The 18,524-nt window shown below is 42.6% G+C and overlaps 3 protein-coding genes across 6 annotated transcripts in view; 1 reads left to right on the forward strand and 2 right to left on the reverse strand.

The window, feature by feature from the left end:
- The window catches only part of eys (eyes shut homolog), a 159,696-nt gene extending 157,647 nt beyond the window's left edge, over positions 1-2,049 (forward strand). The window contains exon 49 of the mRNA XM_053436051.1: positions 449-2,049. Coding sequence (XP_053292026.1) covers positions 449-1,641 — 1,193 coding nt within the window. The 3' untranslated portion in view covers positions 1,642-2,049. The remainder of the gene's footprint in view (positions 1-448) is intronic.
- On the reverse strand, positions 1,974-12,864 carry phf3 (PHD finger protein 3). 4 transcript variants are annotated; one of them, XM_053436055.1, is made up of 16 exons: positions 12,727-12,864; positions 11,396-11,646; positions 10,933-11,049; positions 9,500-10,829; positions 8,991-9,264; positions 8,819-8,870; positions 7,126-7,240; positions 6,885-7,041; positions 6,658-6,774; positions 6,321-6,443; positions 6,067-6,211; positions 5,777-5,963; positions 5,545-5,692; positions 5,364-5,453; positions 4,390-4,585; positions 1,974-4,303 (listed from the first exon to the last, which is right to left on the reverse strand). In XM_053436055.1, exons 2-16 carry the CDS (start codon positions 11,628-11,630, stop codon positions 2,523-2,525), a joined length of 5,067 nt encoding a protein of 1,688 aa, XP_053292030.1. In that variant the 5' UTR covers positions 11,631-11,646; positions 12,727-12,864; the 3' UTR covers positions 1,974-2,522. The 4 variants fall into 4 exon arrangements, with proteins under 4 accessions (XP_053292030.1, XP_053292028.1, XP_053292029.1 ...); XM_053436053.1 differs by having other exon boundaries at positions 7,126-7,285; XM_053436054.1 differs by having other exon boundaries at positions 8,982-9,264.
- Positions 12,865-13,716: 852 nt separating this feature from the next.
- Positions 13,717-18,232, reverse strand: si:dkey-103j14.5 (isoaspartyl peptidase/L-asparaginase). Its single transcript, XM_053436056.1, has 7 exons — positions 18,123-18,232; positions 16,857-17,053; positions 15,264-15,406; positions 14,959-15,122; positions 14,617-14,735; positions 14,305-14,415; positions 13,717-13,988 (listed from the first exon to the last, which is right to left on the reverse strand). The coding sequence occupies exons 1-7, from the start codon at positions 18,155-18,157 to the stop codon at positions 13,780-13,782; spliced, it is 978 nt and encodes a 325-aa protein (XP_053292031.1). The 5' UTR covers positions 18,158-18,232; the 3' UTR covers positions 13,717-13,779.
- Positions 18,233-18,524: the final 292 nt, after the last annotated feature.

Raw genomic sequence — 18,524 nt, forward strand, 5'->3', positions numbered from 1 at the left:
CTCTACAAATTTCCTCACTTAAGTAGGTGATGAAATATTAATTTTGAGCACCCTCCATAATACTTAGCAATAACAATATCCTTAAACTCGCTCAGTTTCAGACTACAAAGTTCCTGAAAAGAGGTGTTTGGGCATATTGGTATAATCTTAGTACTACCAGTAGGTTATAACCAGTATGTAAGGGTAGACATTAGAATTTCAAAATGTAATAAATACCTGAACCATCTCTGTTATTTGAAATGTGAGTATATCAAATTGAAGTATCAGTTAGAGGCTTTTAATTGTACCTTCCGTGCAGTTGTTCCCAACCTGGACATCCCAGGACGAATCTGGTCTTGAAGTGATTCATACAGGAAACAGAGAAAATAAATTCTGTTTCTCATATTAAGAAATTATTTTGAATCTGACTTTTCTTCGGACCTATTTCTTGTGTATTTTCCTCCTCCAGGAGACTTCTTCTGCCTCTCCTTGAAATCCGGCTTCGTCCAGCTGAGATACAATCTGGGTGACGGCCCCCGCGTCCTGCAGTCTGTCAACAAAGTGGACTGGAGCGGCCGGACCTGGCACAGGGTGACAGCAGGCCGAGTCGGCCACCGAGGCTTCCTCAGTCTGGACGATAATGAGGTGAGGGAGAATGCGACCGAGGGGATGACCACCCTCGACGTTGCTACAGACATCTTCGTCGGTGGAGTTTCCACCTTGAGTTTCGTTTCCACTGATGCAACTGAAGGGGAACCAACAGGTTTCACCGGCGGCATGAGAGAACTTCTACTCAACGATGCAGAGCTGGAGTTGACGGAGATGGGAGCAGTGAGCGGAGCAAACGTTGGGGACTGGGACGGGACCGCGTGTGGGTACAAGGTCTGCCAGAATGAAGGTCACTGCAGGGTGACAGGAAGTCACTCGTTCACATGCGTGTGCCCACCGTCATGGACTGGCTCTGTGTGCAACCAGTCTGTGAGCTGTGCTAACAACACCTGCAGACACGGCTCCTCGTGTGCTCCCTCTAATGTGACCGCCTACCACTGCATGTGCCCCTTAGGCTGGGGAGGAGAGTACTGTGACGCAGAAGTATCCACGGACGTGCTCCACTTCGTGGGAAACTCGTACGTGAAACACTCTGACCCGAGATACAAGACGAGAAATTTGAAAAACACACAGGTGTCTTTCAGCTTCCGTGCGAGCTCCAACCTGGGTTTGATCATGTGGATGGGGAAAGCCGAGCACGAAGACGACGACTACCTGGCAGTCGGACTCGAGAGCGGCCACCTCAAAATCGCAGTCAACCTCGGGGAGAGACTCCCCCTCCCGGTAACGTTCGGGAATCAAACCCTCTGTTGTGACAGATGGCACAACATCTCCCTGTCTTTGAACAGCACCGTCCTCCAGGTGTTCCTGAACAGTAGGAGGATCCTGTTTGAAGACGTGGACCCGTTTGAGCGATACGTGGCCTTAAACTACGCTGGTCAGATTTACTTCGGGGGGTTCGAGTTACACAGAAACGTCTCGATCGTCACCTCAGGGCTGTTTTCAGAAGGATTTGAAGGAAATCTTAGAAATGTTTATATATTTGAAGACACCAGGCCAGTGCAGTTCCTCAAAAACAGTGATGGTTTTAATGTTTATAAGGGAAATGAATAGTAGTGAAAATGTAGCTCATAGTATGTGTGTTTAATAATACCCAAAGGGAAACTTAGATAGGTTCCAGTTTTTTCAAAGTAAAGTTCATACTTCACTGTTTTCTAAACACTTTTTAGTACAGTTGTTATCTAATTTGTTATGTATGATAGTGCTTTTAATGGATTGTATGTAAACTGTCTTAATCAAAGCAACTTCTTCTGTTCGGTTTATTTGCGGGTGGCAAGCAACATCCAGGTGCATTACCTCCATCTACTGGATCTTCTTCTCACTGCTCCAATCTCACAAAATGGGTTTTACCTTTGATTCAAAGACGTACGTTTTTATAATCAACAATAAAAAAAGAATTAGCTTTATTACGAACTGTACATAAACACACGGTGCAAAGGCACACTTCATCTCTAATTTATACAAGCCAAAATGTACATACTTTTTTCAATAGAAAGTAAGTATATAAAATATTTAAGCAATTTCAAATAAATGAAGTTGAAAAAAGCAAAGCTGCTGTTTTGAGCCAATCCTTAGTGAAATGTTTTCTGTTACATTCATTAAATATGCTCAACTTAAACTTCTCACCAAATGGTCCACATACACACACACAGATGTTGTATGTGGCCACGACAATGACAACATGAACCGGTCGCCTGTAGTCAGTACAGCAGCTTATTGTGACTAATACACGAACAGTAAAAGGTTAAAAATTTGAAAAAATGTTCCGTTGAGTTCTTCTTGGTCTGAAGACTAAATGATGGCTCATTTTGGCTTTATAATGCAAAATGGAACTGCTATGAAGAAAGTGGCTTATAAGCCGCAGGCTGGTGGATAAAACAAACAAGCTGTGACAGTCTTTCTAGCTCTATGCTGCTTTAAAATAAAAATAATAATTACGAGTAACTGTCTTTTGAACTTCTCCGTCCGTTCTCATAATCAGAGTCCCGTCTGTGTCTGTGTCTGTCCTTGTGGCGGCTGCTGTAGTCGTCGCTGTGGTGCCTCTCTTTCCTCTTCTCAGCGTGGCGGTCCTCTGAGTGTCCGTGGTGCCGGCTCCTCTCCCTGTACTTGTCGTCCGAGCTGCGATCGGACTTTTTCTCCCGATCCCGGTCTTGGTGTCGGCTCTTTTTCCCGTGATGGGCGTCCCTGTGGTGGCTGTGCCGCCCGTGGTGGTCTCTGTCCTCTGTGGTCCGCGGCCTCGCCCACGGGTCGCTGTATCGCTCCTCTGGACGCTTGTTGTCTTTGGCCAGGGATGGAGGTTGCTCAGATAGCGTAGAGGAGCTCTCAGTGTACTGGGACTGAGGACCAGGATCATGTGAGGTGCTGTCCTGATCGCACGTCGTACTGTGAATCTGATCCTGGGTGTTTGGTGTCGAGAAAGTGTTATCAGGAGGGCCACTCGAGTAGTCGTAGCTGCCAGGTACCTGAGGCTGTTGTAGTGGGAGAGGTGCTTCTGCACTGTTGTATGCTGGGAAAGCTGGTGCTGCTGGTGGTACCTGTGCTGCAGGGGATCCCTGTACTCTAGATGGTCCCTGTACTGAAGGAGGGTATACTGTTGGTGTTTCGGCAGCACCACTCTGGGACATGGCAGGATCTTCCTTTTTAAGGGAGCATGATTGAACAGCAGATTGCTTTTGTTCCTCAGGCTTACTCTTGGCCTGTGAAAGCTGTAAATATCCTTGGTGAAATGTTGTAAGTGGATCCCTCTTAGCGCTGCTCGGCACTGGAACAGGTTTAGGGCTTGAAGTCGCTGGCTGGCTGACTTTATCCTTTTGTAGCACCGTTGTTTTATCTTCATTTACACTGGAATAAGCTGAGGACTTCTTCAATATTCCACTTAAAGGAGTTTTTGAGCTATTTGTGTGATCTGTTGCAGTTTGGGATTTTGATTGCAAGAAAGAATTCCCTTCAGTCGCCCCTTTTACGGTTTCAGACAAAAGGCCGGCATCGCCTTTGTTTGCCGAGGCAGCGCTGCTAGTTTCAGTCCCGCTTGGAGCCGCTGATAGGCTTGCCAGGAACGCTTCAGTCGGTACATCTGTAGGCTTATCTTTCAGAGAGATAGGCGCAGTGTGGGTCACCGCTGCAGCATCTTTTCCTGACGAGGTGTAAGCAGCAGATGTATCGGTCGGGCTGGAGAGCGCTGGTTCAGCTTTAGCAGCTTTAGGCTCTTTCTTCTTGATGACAAAGCGCTCTCGTTGGGCAGCAACTGTTGGACTTTTGGAGTTCCCAGCCGATGCCTCCGTTTTTGAAGGTGCTTTGATGTTAGGGGTGTCGTCTGCTGACGGTGCAGGTTTTCCTCCAAAATCTGGCAGGGGTGGCAATTCCCCACCCCAGCCCAGCAGCACACCTGGAAGAAAGCGAAGTGGTCTTTGTGGCTCCTGATTGTTGGGCTCCTCTGATGCTGATGGTTCTTCAAGAGCCTCTTTAACAGGCTCATCCACAGCCTCGGTAGTGTTAGGTGGTTTGTCCATCTCCTTTTTATGCACTGCCGTCAATGAAGAGAGAAACAATTTCTCATCCTCCACTATTGTCCTGGTTTCTTGAGCGGAAACGGTGACGGGTTTGATTTCAGGCATAATCCTCCCAGTTTCATTCACGTCCACGGGAAGAAAGTCCGTTTTTGATCTCTGGCGAATTATGAGTCCGAGAAGAAGGTTGGGCCGGTTGTTTTCTAAACCTGTCAAATCAAAAGATTGATTCAGTTTAAAAGATAGTAAGATGAATTAATCATCCATGTGAAACTTGGTCAAGCGATCAGGTTACCTGGCCCATCAAACGGAACAAGCTGATGTGGAACTTTCTCAGCGGCACCCAAGGGAATGATGTACATGTCCTTCACTTGTTTCCGGTTATTAGACACCACCCCGAAACGCCTCCGACTGCTGAAGTAGGCAAACAAGAGTGTGTAGGAGATCTCATCTTCGTCCGACTCGGGGGAGAAGCGAATCAGGCACACCTCCTTTAATGAGATAAAAAGGCATGTGTCAGTAAAATCTTCCACCCGTGTACAAGAACTCTGATTTAATCAAACAGCTCTTAAATGCATCAAATGGATTTGAACACTGAACCCATTTTAAATGTCGGATTGTAAACCTCAGCTCTTGATCACAATGAACCACATGCATTGGTGGATGATCGCATTTAAAGACAGACTGCAGGATTATCCTGTGTAGACTCGTTCTAAATCAACCCCTATGAGCCACTAGAAGTGTGTGGTTGTGTAGAGGCCTGTATTTTGTGTGTGGGATGTTTCTGGGCTGCTGCCTTGGGACAGTGGGTGTATATCCCTCAGCCAATAACAACATGCACAGTGTGAAGGTGGGACAATACGTAAAATGGTGTGGTGTCAGAAGTGTTACCTAATCAGCAACATGTGCATATATCCAAACGTATTAAAAAGGTGCACACAATAGATTATAACGTTCTTTACAAATGTGCCGGCTGTTGATTTGTGTTTACATCAATTGAAGGTGTTAGAAGCAGCTGTTCCAGAAAGATACAACAGAGACTGTAACATCAAGCGTATATTTTAATATTTACCACGTATTTAAACCCATGTCATCTACTTCCCAGGTTTATTTCACAAGTGAGGTGTTTATTTGTGCTTTTGATCCTAACCACTGCAGAACAATCAGAAAACAACTGATTCACTGCTCACCGGCAAATCCTGTGTCATATACCTTTAATGACTGAGATGTACTATTTTCATTTTCAAAAGGAAAGCTGTCAAAACTCACTTTTGTTCCACTTGCCCGAATCTTGTCCAAATAGTCCCACACCATCTGTGGACTTATCCTCCCGCCAACTTGGATGCTGTCTGGCAGGTCCTGTTGGGAGGTGGAATCGAATGTATTAACTGACAGCCCTTTAAAACACCTATCAAAAACTTTTAAACATGTTCAGCTGTGTCCACATTACCTCAGTCGCATTATCCAGATTCCCCGAGACAGGGAAAGCTTTGGTCACGAGCTTTGCCACAGAGTGCATGTGAATGAATCCTCGCCACAGGGACTGCAGGCTGGAGAGGAACAGGGTCTCTTCATCTCTTCCAGCTATATGATCCGACCTGTGGCAAACAGAACAGCGATGGAGCACTCTTGCAAAAAAACGAGTTCCACATAAGAGCCATGCAGAGAGTCAGAAAAAATACCTGGGTTCATAAACTGGCCGGGTGCTTCTGAAGCTCTCCTCTAAAGCTGTGAGGTGCAGGTCGTCTTCGGGTGCGGGTCCTGCTGTGCTTTTTGTCTCTTCTGATTTGCTGGACTGCCTCCTGACAACGGTGGTGGCGACCTTGACCACTTTGGTAGGGGCCTCCTCCACAGGGGGGGCCATACGACCTTACAGAGGGAAAAAGGGACAAATGTGTCACAACGGAGAGTGGATTATTGAGAAAGAGCTCCATGGCTGAGAGCAGATCTTTTACTGATGTCAGGCGTTTACCTGTACAGATTTTGCAGTGTAGGTCAAACAAATGAGACTTGTGTTGGCCTGTAGTGTCTTTATCAGTCTTGGTGTTCTCTGCTTTGTCCTCGGGTGGTTTTGGAGGGTCTGTCGAGACTTCAGTTGATTTGGGGGAAGACTCCATCTGAGAAAAGTGAGGGAAACAAAGACATTCAGGCAAACATGTCACCCTCTTTTACTTGTGTATATATATATATATATAATGCAGAGTAATAATTGACATGTTGCTTTACCTCTTCAGGCTCAGGCGTTTTTTCCGGTTCTTGACTTTCGATTTCAATTTCGCCCTTGTGTGTGATCTTCGTGATGGGTCGTCTCTCTGCCTCTCTTTGATCTTTTTCAATCATCTCAATTGTCTGTAAAGGAGGAATTCATTATCATTCGTTTTTAGATGGCTACTTAAAGTCAGAATACAAACATCTATAATGAAAACAATAATAAAAGCACCAAATCTACTAATGTTAATCGTACTTGCTGAGCTTAAATTCTGTGACATAATTATCGTGAACTGTCATGGTGAATTTATGCAATGAATTAAGAAATATAGACTAAGCTCTTAGTATTACTTACATGTCGGTTCTCCCTTTGTCGCCAAGCAGCCAATTCTTTCGAGGCCAGTTCCTCGGGACTCATTCGAATTAGGTTACTGGGTGAAATTTCCCCTTTGAGGACTCTCTTAAAGAGGACCTAAAGAAAACCATTCAAACAAAATGAAAATGCAGTGATGTTAAAACTGTAATACAACACCAAGAAAACTCTTCATGTGTGTGTCTTCCCTGATTTGAAGTCGTACTTACATTGTTTTTAGTATCTTTGAGGTTAAACATTAAGCTTCTGTACTTGTTCTTGTATTTGTTGTCAGTATCTTTATACAAGTGAAAAAGCTCTCTCTCTGTCTTCTTGGCGACTTCAACAGCCCGCTCCACTGAGATGCTCAGATCGGACTCCTTCAACCTAAAAATGCAGAGAGTCACAGTTTTTGAGGAATTGGAAGGCAATTTCATTATTTACTCTTACTTAAGCTTATGAAATACTTGCCTCTGTGTAAGGATTTCTTTCAGAGAATCACGCACACTCCGCCTGATGGCCTCCACGGACACGGGTTTCTTTGAAGCCGAAGTTTTACTCTTTGCCTCTTGTTTCAGCGAAACGCCTGTGACGACAGAATAAAAAGATGTGGGGAGCAGGTGAGGGGAATCTGCGACCACCAGGAGCAGAGTTAGGAGAGAAAAATGTGACATTCAAAAACAGCTGATGTGAAAAACGTTATCGTCTCTTAGATATTAGATAACAGCTAATGAGATTTTCACACTTTTCTTTCTTAATGAACAAAAAATGCACAGTTGGCACTTTTAGATGTAGCTGTGGATGACCTTCACACAACCTGAACACACCGGCAGGTAGACTAAACTATATAAGGCAGCAACAAGACGGTGGTATTGGGTTCCCAATATGGAAACAACACAACTATTAAAAGACTCCCTTACACATACACTTTTGTATTTTATTTTGCCCAAAATGACTTCCACACTCACTAGTTTTAAACTCACTGTAAACTTTGCTGAGTTTTTGAAGTAAAAAAACTTTGAGCTGTGAGACGATTTCTAATGGATTTGGGAGAAATATGTGCCGGGCGTTGTTTTAAAAATACAATATATGCTCTGCTTTTCATCGGTATTTTAACACTGGCACTATATTTGGCCCCAGAAGACACAACAAATATAGTTTATATCGATATTGTCTGGTTGTGTTGGTATATAGTGATGATATATAAATATATTTACACATGCATAAGCGGTAAAACCTTCAATAACCCCCAGTTTTTATTAAAATGTAAGCAGCTCCAGTCCAACTGAAAATCTGTCTGTATGTAGCAGGTTTATTTTAGATGGCAATAAACCTCCCCCTCTCTCTACCAGCAGTACCTGCAGACTATGAATCATGGCAGAGGGAGGAGGACAGAGGACAGGAGGAAGGACTGATGCTGACTGATGTCTAAACTCTTCATGCTCACTAAGCTTCACAAAGTATTTTGATGTCAGGAATATCATGGATTTTACTGACATTTCAGATTTGTTCCCAGTGAGATCGTGAGCGTACACGGTGACTTTGCTGCAGTAAACTTTACGGTTGTTACTGTTACATATTAAGTTACATTTACATTAAAATCCTCAAAAGAAATTGTTCAAGAATCTGCATGTACCAAGATGCATCAGTCTTGTAATCGCATCATAGCCCTCTGAATGAGAATCAATGAAAAACATTAAACCTAAAATTACCTTTGATTAATTTCAAATCCCTTCAAGAACCCAGAGAGTGCCTAAGGCCTGTGAGACCTTTAGAAAAATTCTGTGCAATTGCAAAACGTTTTTTGGGACAATCTTTCAGAGCAACATTTGTGTAGTAGAAAGAACACAAGAACATTCATCGCCTTAATGAAGGTAGACAATGTAGAGATTCAATGATTCTACGTTCCTTAAATCCCTAGTTAGATTGCTTAATGCCTTAATTTCAGAAACGAAGATTCACTGAGGTAGATAAACGTTCTTAACAGCTATAACAAGTGTCTTCAAAAACTTTTGGCCAGTAGTATAAGATTAAAGTTTTCAGCCTACTTACTGCTGAATCTTGTCATATTTATTTGAAATGGCAGATCTAAGGTCTAATTATATTTTTCAACCTGTCGTGATTACTTTCATTTCATCTTATATATAATTCTGTAATAACTTACCTGTTTTATAAGCTCCATCTCTGGCATCTGCAGACGGTCTTCTCTCAGGATCCTATTTTGAGAGAGAAGTGCAAAAAGTCCATTAGTCATATAACTATTTTTTTATATTTTTGGTTATATGTGAAGGATTTACATTTTACTTGTCAGAGCTGTCGGTGCTCACCTTTCTTACCGGTCTGACTCCCCCAGATGTGAGGCTCTGGGAGGATCCTGGTTCTGGTTTGGGTTTGGGAGGCAGCTTCTGGACCTGGACCTCGGTCTTTGCTGGAACTTCTGGTTTGGGTGCGCTCGGGGGCTCAGGCTCCACCTTCCTGCTCTCTTCGTCACAGCACTTCAGGCAAACATACATCTCGTCCTCCTCCTCCATTTCACGTACTTTTGTCAGGTCGAGACCGACGCAGTCACCATGGAACCAGTCCTCGCAGCGACCGCAGCCCACCATGAACCTAGGCAAAGTACAGCTGTTATTAAAGGTGTGTTTTCCAATTTCTTAATGTAATTGTGCTAATTTTGCATGCTCTGCTGATTAAAAGTAAAAAATGCAGTGTTCACAGTTCTGCAACAAACAACTTTAACCCTGTTGAGTTAAATCTACAACATGCAAAAATTAAATCTGAGTCACAATCAATAATATGGCTATTGTACAACAATTCTCTCTATTTAGGTAAGAGCTGCACTTACGTGTTATTGTGGTGTTTTTTACACAGGCCACAGCAGTTGTTTCCATCCCACACGGTGTCACTGTTCGCTGGCTGCTCCTCGGCCACTTCCTTCTTCACGACAGGAGCGTTATCTGGGATGAAGAGCTGCGGCTCCTCCACAGACGTGCTTCTTGAACTTTTACTTTTCTGTCTTTGAAGGATCTTTTCTGGCTTTTTCAGTTTGGGCTTTTCCTGTCCTCCGTCTTCCGGCGTTTTTAACGTCTGGCTTGGACGACTGTGCACTGGCTGAGCAGCCTCAACTTTAGACTTAGTAGGAGCGGGGGTTTGTTTGCTCGGTGGCTGCTGATCAACAGCACGGATGCCCGACGATGGACTCTTCTTTAATGCTGAGCTAGAGGGAATTGGTAGTTTTGGCTTCACTTGAGTGTCTCCTGTGCTTTGTGTCTTTTGAACTTTAGAAGCCTGATCACTTTGGGCGTTTTCTGCAGGCCTTTTCAAAGGCACAACTTCTTTCTTGTCCTTCAGAGGTTTATTTTTGTGCAGGTCACCTCTTGGGATGATTTTCGATGGCGATGGATTTTGTGATACTTTATTCTCTGTTATCACAGTTTTTGGTTTACATGGAACCAAGTCCTTATTCTTGGTAGGAGTCGGTTCTTCTTTAGATTTAAGTGGATTTTTCACCACATCCAGTTCCTTTTCTTTACCATCAGTCTTACTAACAGTAGTAATGTCATTCTCGTTGCATTGTGGCTCATTAATATCTTCTTTTTCATTACTCATTGGCTTTTGCTCTTCAGGAATACTCTGATTATCAAGCTTTGTCTCTTGTGTGGACGGGTTCCCTTTTATTGTCCCATTGGAGGTCTGCACATCATTGGGATTCACATAGGGGCCCAGCCCATGGACTACATCATCAGCAGTGCTCTTCTCACTCACATCCACCTCTGCCACACTCTCAGCTGTGGGATTCTGTACATTGACGGCATCAACCGGCAAAACGGTCAAACCTTTGTCCACAACGGGCAACATGTCCCCCTCAAGGCACACGGCCTGGCTTGTATCAATGTCTTGTATATAAGAGGGTCCTGGAAGCAACTCAATCTTGAATCCTCCAATTGTGACTGTCAACCGTCTCAGTACAACTGTAGGATTCAGCCATCGTCTTCCTTCGAGACTATTTACGTCGATGCGTCCTCCTTCAGTCAATTCTTTCTTTAGTTCTGGGCCTTTAATTCGTTTCTCAATCAGACACGGCTTCTCTAGCCTGTTGGCTGGTTTCCTTTCAGGTCGTCCTCGGGTGATGATGTTGCTGGATGGGTTAGCGGGTTGTGAGCCATCACTATTTTCTGTTTCAACAAGAACCAAAACATGGAAAATGATGTCACTCACCACATCTCTAGTTTAAGGATTTCATATAGTAGAAATCTAAATGCACGCGCACCAACTTACCTTGTACTGAATGATGTGGACGTTTCTTCGGCCTGCCAACAGGACGCTTCACTGGTGTGGTCTCTTCAACTGTCATTTCACTGCTGAGACCTGTGGGTGCTGAAGCATCATCAGGACCTGCCAACAACAAATAATTGTAGATTATCACCTGGTGTATCAATATGGGGGAGATTTATGACGATAGTGTGCATTTGTCTAAATAGTGGGTAATAAAAGGCTAAAAATAAGAAAAGCACCATTGCAGCACAATTGAATTGACCTCAAGTGTTCTGCAGCACCTAACAGTATGCACTTAATACATAAAAGAGCAAGCTTGTGCCTTCTTTCACCAGGTTATCCAGTTTATTCTGAATTGCTTTTATTGTGAAGTAGCCATGTAAAGTAATGGTAGTAGCATATATTAGTAGGCATATTATCAAACACTGGAGTCAGTAAAATAAAATAGAATTGTCTGTTGACGTACCTGTGGAGGTGGCAGCCGGAAAAGCAGACTCCTCGTTGTCCAGCAGATTGAACTGGGAGCTGGCACATCCGAACATGGGATCCTTGTCACTGAGCATGTTCTTCAGTGAATCGTCCAGCTGGAGTCCAGACCCTAACTCATTACTGGCCTCACACTCTGAGTTCTTACCTACAGCCAGGGAGTCGTCCAACTGGTCACTGGGTATTAGATGGTTTAAGGTCTCCACAATATCCATGAATGCTGCTGCCCTCCTGCAAAACGACAAAAATGATATTGATAATGCTTGAATGAAGCTCTCATGCATCATGTGCAACATCCTAGTTGCACGTAATGTATCAGACTAGGCTCAAGCGACAAGCCAGGGAGGGTGTAAACAAATATCCACAGGGTTCCAAAAATTTGGAGTTAACTTCTACATATAACTGCTGGTAATCAAAGTGCTATCAAAGTTACAAATGGCTGTGTACTGTCAATTAGAATGAGGGCTTTGCTAAACATTGAATTAATGTAAAAGTCGTTGCACAAAGAGCGACAGATGATCGAGGGTTCCTCCAGCAGCTGTTTGTCAGTTAGCCTACATGTTTACTCGCCTGCAACGTTGACCCCACGTCTCCAGCTTCGACTTGTTTTGACCTTTTCTCTGATCCCGGTGGGTTCTACTTCTGATCAGCATTACGTGATTTGAATTTAAAAACAGGAAAGTTCACTACTGATAAATGATCTACAAGTTATCAGAGATGTTTAAAAAAACAAAACAAGCACGACTGGAACAGGCCAGAAAACTCTGCTTTGCTCAAACCAGTAGCATTAGCTCCTTAAATCTCAATCACACTGGTGCGAAACTATCTTCAGGTTGATTTAATCTCACTTAATAAATCTCGATATCCACATAAAACACGGACAAGGTGTGGTCAAGCTTTGCCAATGAGCTGTTTGCTAGCTAGCATGCTAACGTAAGGAGGCTAACAACAAGCCGCTGCAGAACGCGTCAGGAAGCTATGTTAGCATGCTAACGGTAACTTATGGGAGAAGTCTGCACTGGGCAGCTCACTAGTTAAGATTCTCGCACCGGTAATAGAAGCTGTGTTTCCGCAGTTAGATGCGTGTGCGGGGGAAGTCAACATATGCTGGATAAAACATGTGGGTATTGAGTTACACAGCTCGATGCTAACTCTGTCATTCAGGCTAGCTAGGTCGCAATAGCATAGGCCCTAGATGCCAAGTTTGTTTGTAGCCTTGGAGCTGCTACGCGAGCACGCCCACACGCAACCCCTCCAACGCTTGTGTTTGGGATATTAAGACAGGTCTGCGTAAACATTATAAACTCTTACTTCTCTCCCGCGTCTCTGCCGTCCGACTCACGTTAGGTTACATAGTAGCGCCGCTGCTCCCAGTAACTTCCTCTAACTCCGCCGTGAATCGCCCCAGTGCTGCAAAGCCCCTGACAGGCAGCGTCACGTGGCTTGTGTTTACAGGCAGCATGGCAGCGACCACAGACCCAGTGAGGTCCGCTACTGACCCACCACAGACGGCTGATCACAGGGATGACGCCGCTTCAGCATCCAGGTCAATAGTTTGAAACATGTTTAATGTAGTTTGATTTACAAGAATAATATTTGGATGTGCAACTGAAAAATAAGGCCTCATATATTACATTTTCAACGAAAGGGAGAGATAATACAAAATAAATCAATTTACTCAATTTATTTTAGAATTTTAAGTTTTTTAAAACCTCAACTTAAAGTTTTAAAGTTTAGTTTTTCCATTCTGTGCTGCACTCTTATTAAAAAAACATTGGAAGTAACATTCATGCCATTTAAGGTAAGGTAAGAATCACGATTGTGGACATTATTACTGTTTATTTGTGTCGACAGAGCATGATAAGTACAGGACTCTTTGATATTTTTTATTTGATATTTTTATTGTTTTTTATAGCTTACAAATTTGTCTGCCTGTGTGTGCATCTGTTTACAGTCCAAAAGTTATTGGGTAGGAGTGTCGGAGTTACAACAAGAAGTGTGTCGTGTTCGCTGGACTTTAATAAAGTTACACATAAAGGGAGAAGTTTCCTGTCGTCTATACGCGAGGACGCTACAATATGAACGTGTTCACCGTTCAAATTCATTATTTGTCATTGAGTTGCGTTCAGTTCATCGTTCTCATAAAAGTGAACGTGTTCAATAAACGCGTTCTTTTGCGTTCGTTCATGCACAACACTGAATGTAGAGTATGAAGATCTGACAAGAAAATACTGTGGATTACTTTTGGCTACATACAACCGTAGAGAAAGGTTCAGCATGGCAAATTAGTAAAACACATAATTAAAATACTGTTCTCTTTTATTTTTCTCAATACAACTAATGAGGATAAAGAACCTAACATTGTTATTTGGACAAATGCTCTTTTAATCTTTGATCTGGGTCTAATCCAAACCACAGAACATCCTCTTCCACTGCTGCCCAGGCCATTCGCTCTGTGGTGAACGTGGCTGCCCACTGCCCTGATGGAGAAACTGCAATCGCACCCCCTGCACCTCGAACCCGCTCGCCCATGTACCTCAGAGACAACTGTGAGGCGTCTGCTACTGATTTACCTGTTGGTGTGGGGGAGAGCATTAAATATGAAATAAGTATACTGTTCTTGCTGCCATTGTTAATGAAAAACAAGTCCTGAAAACTTACAAACTCAGGTCGAGTCATTGAAAGACAGAATGTTAAAACATCAAAATCCTCACACCAAATCAAATTAATGCTACAATGAAATACTGTAGTTACTCTAAACTGGGAATTATATATATAAGACATTTGCACTGCTTCAATCTTATTGAAAAACTGTGTGATGCTTTATAGCCAAATACACAAAGTGTGACATCAACAAATAAAGTCTCGCTAAAAAACCTGATATTTTACCTTGTTCCATATGTGAAAGAATGAGTCTGGCCAATGTGACTTTAAGAATGGACTCTCCATGACCGGTACAAGACACTGCACCACTGTGGTTGTCTGCATATCCTCCAGAGCCTTATTTACAAGAGAGAGCAGGAAAAAAAAAGTGGAATCATTTATCAAATGTGTATTAAATGCAGCTCATTTTCATGCATTGATGTGCTAATATAAATTATACTCACAAGTTGTGGGGAAAAATGTAATTAAAAACTGATTTTTACTGCAGCTGACAAGAAAATGTGCTGTTTGAAAGAGTTAAAGTCAATTAACTATTACCAATAATTGGAGAGTCTCCTACTCTGCCAACCATTTTATTCCTGATCCCTCCAGTTGATGTTGCACATGCGACATTACCAGCAGCGTCCACAGCAACGGCTCCCACTGTATCATGGGCCCTGGAATGAGACAAAAAACACTTGATTCAAGTGTGAGCGGCATGTTTGTGTATATTACACAAGAGCTTTGTTAGAAGCCTTCATACTGAACTATTATATAGTTATTTAATTATATTTGGGGTTATTGTCAGGCTATTCAGAATGTGTGTGGTCAGATTAATGGACATTTTAAGCCAAGATAAGAAAGTGTTTAAAAATAAAGTCAGATGATGGAGAGACAAACCACTGAGAGTTAAATTCCTCCATCACTCCAGTGGCATAATTCTTCTGTTTCTCCCACTCTCTCCTCTCGTTCTCCGTCACCAGAGTCTCGGTGGGGACTGTGGCCACGCCGATGCTCTCTGCAAACATGTTCGCACCTCTGCCTGTCAACATGACGTGGGCGGTCTGACATTTCCCATCGCAACAAACATGTAGGAAAATTACAAAATATAATTTGTAACAACAAATTAAAAACAATCCTGAAAACATATATCAGTATCTCCTGCTACGTCTGTTCCGTAAGGCCAAAAGTATTTCAGATGACACCTTCTCCATCACCGCTCGTGCCAGGGACACCGGGTTGGCAATGTTTTTCACACAAGACACAGCACCACAGGCCAGTGTCTTTCCATCCATGATGATGGCATCCAGCTCCACTTCTCCATCGGTGTTCAGTACGGCTCCGTGTCCTAGAATTTGATGTTACAGTCAGTAACAAACTTAAACGGCATCTCAGACAAAGTTTTGATGGACGATTTCGCTGAGCAACTAAACAGACAGACCTGTTGACAGAACTTTGTGTGAAGAGGTTAAAAACTACGGCTGTTTATCAATGGGCGGCACGGTGGTGCAGTGGAGAGCACTGTCAAGTCACAGAAAGAAGGATCTGGGCTCAGACCTGACGACCAACTGGGGCGTGTAGGTTTTCACCAGGGTCACCGGTTTCCATCCACAGTCTTCGGTTACATGACCGGTTACCACTTAGGTTAATTGGACACTCTAGATCGCCTGAAGATGTGAATGTGAGCGGGGATTGGCTGCAGCACACCCGCAAAGAATTAGCTGAATAGATCATGTATGTAAAATAGTGATAATAATAATAATCATCAATTTCATTTATATACAAAAAAAGCAGGATTACAGACATAAAAACCGAAATAACAATTTCAGTACAAGTGCACTTACAAGTTTAAACACGTTAATGCAGGGACACTAGATGAAACATCTAATAAAAAAAATGCAAGAGTTTAACAAGAGGAAACTGAGGTAGCTTATCTAATAGACAAAGGGAGGTTACAGTGCAGCCCTTCTCCCTGAGCGACAGCTGGCTAGCAGGTCCAATTGTTCAAGGAGGGGCATGAGGGAAGAGGAGGGCCACTATAAGTAAGACAAGGCTATTCAAGTGATTTTAAAACAGGGAATTCAATTTAAGAATCAATTCCCAAAACCACGATAAACATGTGCAATGAGGCGAGGGTGGGTGTGATGTGTTGGGGAGCCCAGCGAATAATGAGCTGCGGTAAATTGCAGGATGTTAAGAAGTTGTCTGCCACATCCTCACAAGTCCGCAGGGCGCTGACAATAAGAGCAGCAGGACTTATTACCAAGGCATTGACTGACTGGCTTGCTACAGTGACAGAAAACGATATGTATGTAAACTGATTCATGTGGGTTATTTTGTTAGCAAAGCAAATATATATGTTTATCAGACAAAACCGACATGTTGATTTTTTTTCTCCACGGACTCCATCTGGCTCTAATGCTGGATTATGGAGATGAGCCCCATGATCTGAGGCCGACACGACCTTTGTCCAGCACCATCCCCCAGACTCCTCATGGAGCCAAGATGTAAGTTGGCATCACAACCAGCAGATGGAGACAGTTCACAGCAGACAGATCTGGCTGAATTGGGTGAAGAAGATGGTGACTGGTGATTGGATCCTGTGTGGAGGTGGAGTTGTTGTTGTTTTTTAAACAGAGTAGTGAAGCGGGAAATCTACTTGTCCTGCTTTTATTGAGATTCATTGTGATCTACATTTCAGTGCAGATCCGATTGGAATAAACGCCCTAATATGTTGATGAGCCCAGGATGAGTGTAAACATACTACGTTTCATCAGTGTTTAAATGTATCTGTGTACCTGCATCGAACGCAGTGTTGTCTTCCAGCGCCCTCACAGCTGCTTCCACAGCCTCCACTGCAGTTCCTCCACTTTTCAGCAGAGTAAACCCCTGACGTGCTGCAGCCTTGACTCCATAAACAGAGGCCTGGGCCAGGTGGTCTGGGATGGCCCACGCCCCGCCGTGCACGACGATGACCGCTGACATCTCTGCTTTCCTGCAGGGCAAAGAGGCGTGGAAGTCCAGGCATGTTTCACTGAAGTTGTAGCCGAGGAATTATTGGATTACTAACATTGACAGTCTCTTCTCTGTGTTTTTAGTTACAGATTTATAAGACGTACTATCAGCTCCCAACTGATCTTGATATGAGACGGTTTTATCAACTGCAGTTTTCAAGGTCAGTGAACTTTAAAACCTGACTGTATCTGTCTTCTACAATAAACCTTCAACATTTTGTCAGCAGTGCAACTTTTAGCACAACCTAATTCCTTATGCATACACATTTATTTTGTTTTAATCTTATTATTTTCCGCTTCCTTTTTTAAATGAATAACCTCAAAATTTTCCAATATTTTGTTCACGTACATGACCTGATTGTCATTAATATTACTTATATTTAATTTCCACTATGGGCCATTTTGCCCCCTTTTTAATTTGTTGAAAGGAATACACATTTATAAAGCAGGAGACATGTACTATGTATATAGGTAAATGCAATCATGCAAAATACATTTTAAGTTAATAAATTGCAGGAAGTATTACAAAGATTATAAAGATAGAAAGACAGTAGGAAAAGCTAAAGGTAAATAATATATAATTCTCGCATTTTCACACTTTAAAGAGGTATTCCTTCAGTCTCATTATAAGTTATAAATTATTGTTATCATTATTATTTGTACTTTGAAATTAATAATAGTGTAGCAGGTATTAAAAGTATTATCTAATTTCATTCTCGCTATAAATTCCAATACTATTATTATTTTTACATAATATATAGATTTTAAATGATACATAAACAACATAGGATAAGTCAGTCTAACATTGACAGTATTTACATCACGTTAGGTAATTAATAATAGTTAATGTAGCTGCGATTGAACTGACTTCTCTTTCTTCCTGTGTGTGTCTGACTCCTCTACACCGCACTGACTGCTGGGCACGTGTCTAACACCACCAGATTAAAGTCTGTGAACCAACAGTCAGTCAACAGTCATTCACAGTTTGTCTACAGCATCCTCCAGGTGTTCGAGTCAACGTGCAGGTCGAACATCTGGATCTTTCCTTACCTTCCCAGATCTTCACACTTAATCCTCTCCGCCATTCTCACGTGTTATTTTTGAGACGTCAGTGTTTTTGTTCTTCCTCATCGCCTCTAACTTGACTAATGTAAAGTCTGATTCGATAAAAGATACGAGTTCCGGTCAAACGTTTCAAATTAATAGCCGTCTTGACCAAATGGGTAACCGTTTTTGGGGATAAATATTTTTGAATAAAAGTTCAGCAGATGGAGGAAACAATTATTTGTCCACCAGGTGTTCTTTGGATGAATAAATGTCACAATAATGAATATAAGGGCAGCTATTGTGCTGCTCTTTTAAACAACTTTTATCTTTTAAACAACCTAAGAAGCTGAATCTCATTAGTCATAATTATAGTAATAATCATGACAAATCAATTCTCTCATTTCA

This window comes from Pleuronectes platessa, chromosome 12 (genome assembly GCF_947347685.1).
Source record: "Pleuronectes platessa chromosome 12, fPlePla1.1, whole genome shotgun sequence".
Lineage (NCBI taxonomy): Eukaryota > Metazoa > Chordata > Actinopteri > Pleuronectiformes > Pleuronectidae > Pleuronectes > Pleuronectes platessa.